Source organism: Python bivittatus, unplaced genomic scaffold (assembly GCF_059951505.1).
Source record: "Python bivittatus isolate LINGU-HERP-01145 unplaced genomic scaffold, Pbiv_v1 ctg000700_np1212, whole genome shotgun sequence".
NCBI classification, from domain to species: Eukaryota; Metazoa; Chordata; class Lepidosauria; order Squamata; family Pythonidae; genus Python; species Python bivittatus.
Window position 1 is genome coordinate 102,605,477 of NW_028277098.1, and position 8,190 is coordinate 102,613,666.

Consider the following 8,190-nt stretch of genomic DNA (forward strand, 5'->3'; position numbering starts at 1 on the left):
GGGGTGGGGGGGGGCTTTCTAACCGGATCTCCTGCAAGTCTGGGCGGCCAGCGATTCCCAGGTAGCCCTGCAGGAGGACCCGGGCGGGGGGGGGGGCGGCCGGAGCCGGCGCTCCGAAGGCGGCGGGTCCACCGGCCCCCTCCCGCGCCGCCGGGCTGCGCAGCGCAGCGCAGCCCGGCCGGCGGCTGGCCGGCTCGGGGTCTGCGGCGCGTTCCCAGCGCTGGGAGCGGCGCGGGCGAGCGAGCGAGCGAGCGGGGCGCAGCTGCAGCCCGGGCCTGCGTTCCCAGCGCTCCGGCGAGGGAGGCCGGGCTGGGTGTGTGGGAACCAGACAGCCCGGGCACAGTTCATCCGGGCGGGCTTCCTCCAGGGCCCCCAGGGAGGGGCCGGGGCCAGCGTTCCTCCGCAGGCGGCGCAGCGGACGCCAGCATGAGCTCGGTCCCAAAATATTGTTTTCGCCGGCGCGAGGCGAAGCGAGGGAAGGGGCCGGGGCGGGGAGCGGAGCGGAGGGGGCCGCCTGCCCCAGCCCCTGTCCCTGCCTCCGGCGTGGGCGCGGGCACGGGCCTGGCGGGCAGGAGGACGAGGCAGCCCGTCCGAGCGAGCCCCGGGCTGCCGGCTTCTTCGCTGCTTGGTCGGGCGGCGGGGCTCGAGGTCAGCCGGCCAGGCGCCCCCGTCCCCGCGCCCCGCGCTCTTCCGCTCTGCGCGTTCACACAACTCGCTGAGCCCCGGCTGCTGCCCCCACCCGTTTCCCGGCTTCGCGCAAAGCATAAACCAGCCCAGCCGGCGAACAGTCCGCTTACGCGCACGCAGACCCAGAACCGGAGTAAGGCCAACCAGGTTTCGCGCGTGGTGGGAATGCAACGTCGCGCGTCTTGCGCTAATCGAGACTGGTTCCCCCGACCCGGTTGCCAGCGTGATCGGCATTAAGCTCTGCAAAGCCTTGGCAGACAAGCGGGGCTGCCCAAATCATTCTGAACGGGCCAGGCGGCCGAACCCCGGCGGGGCACCCGTCCGTTGGCCTCGCTCGTGGCTCTTCCCTCGGTGGTTCTGGCGCTTTGGGGTGACCTGCAGTGGCCCTCTCAATTTCAGCATTAATTCCCTCCCCCAGCTCATAAAATCTTTCCTGTCCTGGGGGTCTTCTCCGATGGCCTCAGCAGACGGGCTTGTTTGGCAACCCCTGGATAAGCTGTTCTACGGTGGCCCTGGAAGGGGGGGGGGGGACTTTCTGTATTTCCATCTGTCGATTGATCGATTGATTGATTAGGTGCCATCACAAGCTGGTGTCTGCTCTTAGCCAGTACACAGATAGGTTTTCTCCGGGAGAATCTGCCCTTGGTCCTTTGGGGCTTCCAACGGGGCCCCCATCACTGCTGTAATTGAGACAAGCATCTGTCTTTAGCACACCTGGACTTTTCATCCTTCATCACAAACCAAGTAATTGAGGATCAAAACGAGTTAGCATTAACTTGAGTTAGCAACCTGTCTTTGCATTTTTTTTTAAAGCTTGCATGATAAATGCAAATAGCCAAACATATCAGCTTGAAAGAGAGATTTTCTTTAGGAACACAGCAAGTAGGTAAGACATTAAATTACTTGCCCATCACCAGGAAAATAAGTTCAAGTCCCCTTTAATTGTATAGATTTTTTTTTTGAATGGCAAGGATATGGAAGTGGTTTGCCACTGTCTTCTTTCAGAATGTTTTTCCAGCTCTGCAACCCAACCTGCAGCCTTGGGACTTCCTCGTGGTCTCCCATCCAAGTACTGAAACCAGTTCCAACCTGCTTTGGTTTTTAGCATCAAAAAGTGCCACCTAGCTGGGCTCTGCCAAGTATTCTCTGGCTAGTTATTAACCACCTCACCCCCTCCCTCTGATGATACTATCTGCATTATGTAGATAACATCTTTAAACACATTCGACTTGGCGTTTATTCCGGTCTGGAGGAATTCCCATTACAGCATCCTTAATTAAAGCAGGCAATTGGAGAACATGGACAGAAACGTTCAAAATCACAAATGTCAGGCATTTTTAAAAATCCTAAATGGTGTGAATTTTGCAAGACTTTCCTATGAATGTCCAGTAAAAAAGTAAATCTCCCTAGTTGTGTTAGCAAGACACAATTGTCTATTTTACTGAACCGTGGTAAGCTTACCACCAGGTTTCATATGTCACCCGGAAGCATAAAAACCGGGTTGTAGCTAAAGTCAATAATCATTCAGCTAATCGCTTAACAGTTTGATCTTTTACATATCTTCTCCAGGGCAAGGCTTCCTAAATGAATGGGATCTATTCCACAGAGGCATATGCAGGAACAGCAGTCAATAATAAGAATAATAATAGGCTATTCCATTAGCTCCAAGGACAGTGCTTGTTTTTACGATAAGACATGCACATTTGGTAGCTGTCAGGATTTGAGGAGGGCATTTCTTTGTTTTCCCGGCCAAAAAGAACTTTAAGGTGGTGCATCTTTGGAACACTTGGACATCTAGTTTAGCTGAGGGCCCCTTAGAGCGAGGGCCAATGTATGCAAACGCCTCTCCCATTTTCAAGGAGGTCAGCAGAGTTCCAGCTAAGCGCTGAATCACCCAAGATTATCCAGGGCAGGCAACGGATCAGATCGGGCAGCCGTTCCTTGGCTGCGATGGCTTCTGGCTTCCTACGGAGTGAGTTTCACCTCCACCACCACCACCTTTCCATTCTGAAGACACAAACAGAACTCAGACTGGGTTCATGCTCTGTGTTAAACCAAAGTTGGCTTAACCGTGGCTCGTTGAACATACCATAGTAGGTGGGGTTGACCCCAGCACGTTCATCCATAACTGTGATTTACAGCCCACGGCTCTTGTTTCTTTATGGCCCGCCAACATTTTTTTGCCCGCTGGTGAGTTTCGGTTGGTGTGAATTTATCTGCCGGCAGGCAAAAACTTTCCAGGTGTGAGATTTTATCACTAGTGGTGGGCAGAAGAGGAACAAGAGCCCAGACTAGAGTGGCAAGATGCAGAGAACCTCTGAAGGCAAACCCCAAGGGAACCTCACAATACTTTAGCAAAGATTTGCAATGCCAGGCTAAATATTTCCCGGGAACGTTTTGACTCCTTGATTTATCCCATGGCAAACTTGCCCTCAAATGTTCTGGGCATCCCACACGGGTTTATCTTCATGAAATCCTCACTGCCGCCTTGGAAATCAACAAGGGAGGTTGCATTTCCCGTTCAGGCCCAGACTACACCAGCTTTCAAGGTTTGTGGGTAAGCCACGATGGGATTCCTGTCTGACCTGGCCCAACTCGCCATCCATGCTGGTGGAGAAGTAAAGAAGCCCCCACCTCATTCTGTGCACTTCACCAGCAGGATTGCAAACCTGGAATCTCACTTGTGTTAACTCCCCGAGGCTGGCTGGACAATGGCTTCCGTAGAGGGTCTCCCCAGGGTGATGTCTCTAAGCAAACAGGACAGGGAAACGGGGGGGGGGGGGACCTCTAGCTTCCTGCTGATTGTTACCCACATCCCTCCCCTGGCAGCCGCTTTTCATTGCTCTCATCCTGTGCATTTAAATATCTAGCCATGTAGGCTGCCCTCCCCACCCCGCATCCTCCAACAGAGCCTGGTGCAACCGGTGCCTTCAACTGCAAAAAGGATGGCAACCAGATTGCCAACTGACCTGACCTGCCTGCTCCTATGTTCAATTTGATCTGCAGAAGAAGGCAAGGTTAACATTTCTTGCAGAGTTTATCACTTGAAGAGGGCCAACCACTGCTCTTTAAAGGCCCGGAAGCAGAGAACAGTCAATAAATGGGGAATTCTAGCTCACTTTTAATTTTGGAAGCACAGTCTAGCTCAGCAAAATTGTCCTCCTCCTCTTCAGCCCCCCCGCCCCCCACAACATCTTCTTTGGTCTGAGGCCCTGAAATTAACCTATTTGTTTGTTTGGTTTTTATCTTCCCTGTCCGCTGCTCAATAAAAAGGCCAGGTTTCAAAGCTGAGAGTTTCTCTTTTTTTTAACTTTAAACTGTGGTGCCTCTCCTATTGATCCGGCTGGATATGAAAGACGTGTAGTGAATCACTGTCTTCCATACTGCACGATGACCTTATTTCTCTCTAGCCCATTTGCCCTTCTGCAGAAAGGCTAAACGTCTCCTTCACGTGTCGTTCTTGGCTGTGTTCACACAACACGCTTAACCTGATGATTGCATTAAACCCCTTTCTGGATTTGCATTGAACCTGACATTCGCTGGGGGGGCTGTGCTTGCACAACTCGCGAAGCCAGCGAAGATAAAGTTCAAACCGATCAGTTTTCCACGTTGTGCTTGTACAGCATGGTTCTTCCACTCACCTGTTTAAGCGTGTGTGCAAACACCGCCAACGTCTTGTGCTGCAACCGACGGCTTGCGGTCTCCGTTGGCTCAGGGTTAGGCCTTTCGTATACTACAAAAGGAGCGGAAATTTACGTTCCTGAGTGCCTTGGCAGAAGATTGTCAGATACATCCTTCCTCCTTGCTTTAAAACGCCACCACGGGCTGCGGTATTAGAACCCTGTCAATCCAGGAGTTGCCAAGTGCTTTAGGGTCCATCACCCATCTCCCGGGACAGCCGTCACTCCTTTCCCATGATCTCACTACTCCCGACACAGCCAGCCCAGAAGTAAACATGCTGAACAAAGTTGCCTCTGACCCTACGCAGAATGCCCCCTCTTCAGGAGCCCCGGATCTTTTCCTTTGTTTAATCCTCCTAGAAGGGAAGAAAAAATCATGACCCAAAACACCAAATTCCATTTTTCTGGGTTTAGTTTAATTTTTGCTGGCGGCCGGCCCCTTGGCAACTCTCGCCGCAGAAGGCCACGCGAAGGGCTCGGACTCCCCCTCCTCCCCCCTCCAGGCATCCGCAAGGCAAGAGGCTGGCCAGGGTGCAATGCCGTTATTAAAGCTGGAATCAGAGGCAGGGCAGGATTTGGCCACGGCTGGTCCGTCTGCGTTTCAATCTCCTCCCTTTCCTACGAGCCACATCAACTTTCCTGCATTTGGTTTCCTGGCCAGCTTTGCCTTAACTCCCGCCGAGGTCCACAGAGAAACGGGTTCTATGCAGAAGGGTGGAATATCTATTTATCCCAATAAAATAAAGCCAAGGTTTGATCCATCCAATGGGGAAAAAGTGCAGATCAGGGAAAAGGGAAGGGGGCTTCGGTCACCCGCAGCCCCCACTAGCTCTGCCAGAACTCGGGAATTCAGAGGCACGTCGAGTGCCCATCCTCCATGGCCCTGGCGGGGCACATCTGTAGGCGCAGTTCCTCCCCCATCACTCGAAGAAGAACATGCCCGGAGTCCTGTAGAGGCAGTGCGGGAGCCCCAGCTGATAACTGCTGCCCCCTTGCAGGGAGAAGGGGCTCCCTGGCCAGGCCTCCTGCTCCCCTGGCAACTGCACGAAGGGGGGGCACGAAGGCTGGATGGGAGCCGAAGCGCTGGCAGCCGGGGGGGCCGTCAAAAGGTGTTCCAAGGCGGGCCCGCGCCCAGCTTCGTTGACGCAGAAATTCAGGGCCTGCAGGCGACACTGGTAGCCCCCGCCCCGGGCCTCGGGGCTGGAGTAGCCGAAGGAGCCGAAGACGGGCAGGGCCGAGGCTTTGGCGTAGCAGCCCTCGTTGCTCTCGAAGGCGGGCGGGCCGCTGGGCGACGGCTGCCGGTGGCCGGGCTGGGAGGCCTTGCTGGGCCCCAGAAGGGCCGGGAAGGAGGGTGCCAGCTGCCCAAACGCTTGGGGCACCCCCTTGCCTTCCTGCCCAGGCTTGGGGGGGCCCTGGGAAGCATGGGGGCTGCTCTGCAGGCTTCCCTTGGGCTCTGGGCTGGGCTGGGGGGCCAGGCTCTCCGCAGGGGGGGCCAGTGGGTTGTCCTGAATGTCGTCCAGAAGGGCCCCTTTCTCCCGGGAATTGTTTGCCGGAGAAGGGAAGCCTGGCGGCCGGCTGTAAAGGCGAGCTTTGGACCCCAGCGCCACCTGTGGATGGAGGCACGGCAGCTTGGCTGGCAGGGGGTCGATCTGGGCGCAGGGCAGGCTCCGCTGGCTGAGGGGCTCTGGGCAAGGAAGGGCTGGGCCTCGGCCTTCCTCCCCGCCTGCCGGCAGCTTTGAGGGCAAGGCTTCCTCCGTGCCGGGCACTGCCCGGCTGCAGCTCTGGCGCTGGCCGGAGGGAGTTGCTGTCCACGGGCTGTCCTCCACCTTGATGGCCTTTCCTGCAAACGCCTGGCCCGCTGTCGGGGGCCTGCTTCGGGGGCCCCTCTTGGGGCCTTCGTCGTCCCCTGCGGCCTGGGCGGGGCCCCGCTTGCGGGTGAAGCGCTGCCGCCGCCGCAAGAAGCTCCCGTTCTCGAACATGTTGTAGCAGTCGGGGTCCAGCGTCCAGTAGTTCCCCTTGCCCGGCTTCTTGTCCTCGCGGGGCACCTTGACGAAGCACTCGTTGAGCGAGAGGTTGTGGCGGATGCTGTTCTGCCAGCCCTGCTTGTTGTCCCGGTAGTAGGCGAAGCGCCCCATGATGAAGCGGTAGATCCCGCTCAGGGTGATCCGCTTCTCGGGGCTGCTCTGGATGGCCATGGTGATCAGGGCGATGTAGCTGTAGGGCGGCTTGGTGCCCTCTGCCGCCGGCACGCGGGGGCCCGGGCGGGGCTCCGGGGCGCAGGCGGAGTAGCCGGGGAGCCCCGTGGCCAGCTGCCCGCCCCCGGCGGCCACCTCGCAGCCACGGGGCAGGGCGGGCCGAGGAGAGGCCGAGGCCGGGCCGGGATAGTCGAGCTGCATCGTCTCTCCGCTGCTGGAACCCGTCCCCTCGCTCGGTTTAAATTCTGCTGCGGTCCAGCCTCTGGGCTGCGAGGGGCCGTCCGGCCCCACCTCCTCCCCCAGGAGGGCCGAGCAGCGGCGGATCCTGTTCCTTCTGGGCCGGCCTTCCCAGCCCACAAGGCAGGCCGGCTGGAGCAGGGTCATCTGCGGAGCACACGGCATCGCAGCCCCTCGCCAGAGCCGTTCCCAGGCTGGCGGAGGGGAGCAGCGAGGAGGGAAAGCGATCTGTCCTCCGTTGCTAGTGTTCCAAACCCAGCAAGACTTTAAAAACACACGCACACACACACACACGCACGCACACACACAACCCGCCGCCACCCCCCTCTGCAACCCACGGTGCCCGTCGACCGGGGCTGGCCGGCAGCTTTGCTCCGTGGCTCAGAGTCCAGTCTCGAGGGAGGCCCCGAGAGGAGGAAAGTGGGGCTCTGGCGCCTTGGCACAAGAACCTGCCTGGAAGGACGGGGAATTTGCAGCCCGGTTCTGCCGAGCGGCTCACGCCGGGGTGGCGTCCAGAACAAATTCTTCCCACGGCTTGGAAAATGGAGCTCTGCGTTGCGAGCGGAGGTCACGCCAGTGGCTTTTGCTGCTGTAATCCATTGCCAGCTTGCGGGTCTCGCGAATGGATTTCTCTTTGGCAGCAGCCAAGCCAGGTGTCGCCCCTCCTTGGCCACTGCATCAAAGCTGGGAGGGGGGCTTTTGGATGTATTTGCAACTTGGATATTGGGGTCCCCAAAGTGGGATAGCCTACGGCAGTGTTTCTCAACCTTGGCGAGTTTAAGAGGGGTGGACTTCAACTCCCAGAATTCCCCAGCCAGCCATGCTGGCTGGGGAATTCTGGGAGTTGAAGTCCACCCCTCTTAAACTCGCCAAGGTTGAGAAATACTTGCCTAGGGGGTCATTGTGGTGGCAAAGGTAGAGTTTTTAAAAAGTCCAGTCCTGGGTCTTTACATTCACAGAATCAATTAGAAGGTATCTTAGAGGTCACCTTGTCCAACCTTGCAAGCACGTCTCTCGGTATTGAACGGACCTCGTTCTCCCCATATTTACACCATTGCCGGAGTAAGCGTCGGCTGTCCTGGGAACCCAGCTATTCTGCCTGCTCTGCTCTGCTCTGCCCAGCAGTGGGGCTGGAGGGGAAAATATAGGGAGTTTGGGACGCTGGGGGGAAGTTAATTTTACTTTGGATGTTAAGTCAGTGTTTATCGATCAATCCACCTGAGCTTGGAAGCACTCAGAGCAAGAGGGATTGACAGACCGTCCTGTGGCAACGAGCTCCTTCAAGCCACAGAGTCAGAAGCGATGGAACAACTCAAGTCTCCTTCACGTCCAGCTCCATTCCTGGTGACGTCCATCCAGATGTCCCTGTGGTCTTCTTGACAGCAACAAGG

General features: G+C 57.2%; 1 protein-coding gene across 1 annotated transcript; it reads right to left on the reverse strand.

Moving 5' to 3' along the window:
- Positions 1–200: 200 nt before the first annotated feature.
- FOXS1 (forkhead box S1) lies at positions 201–6,804 on the reverse strand. Its single transcript, XM_088153741.1, has 2 exons — positions 4,329–6,804; positions 201–2,694 (listed from the first exon to the last, which is right to left on the reverse strand). The coding sequence occupies exon 1, from the start codon at positions 6,761–6,763 to the stop codon at positions 5,288–5,290; it is 1,476 nt and encodes a 491-aa protein (XP_088009867.1). The 5' UTR covers positions 6,764–6,804; the 3' UTR covers positions 201–2,694; positions 4,329–5,287.
- Positions 6,805–8,190: the final 1,386 nt, after the last annotated feature.

What these genes read in the sequence shown, in the direction of transcription:
- FOXS1 (XM_088153741.1), bottom strand. Translation starts at nt 6,763, where the DNA reads ATGCAGCTCGACTATCCCGGCCCGGCCTCGGCCTCTCCTCGGCCCGCC.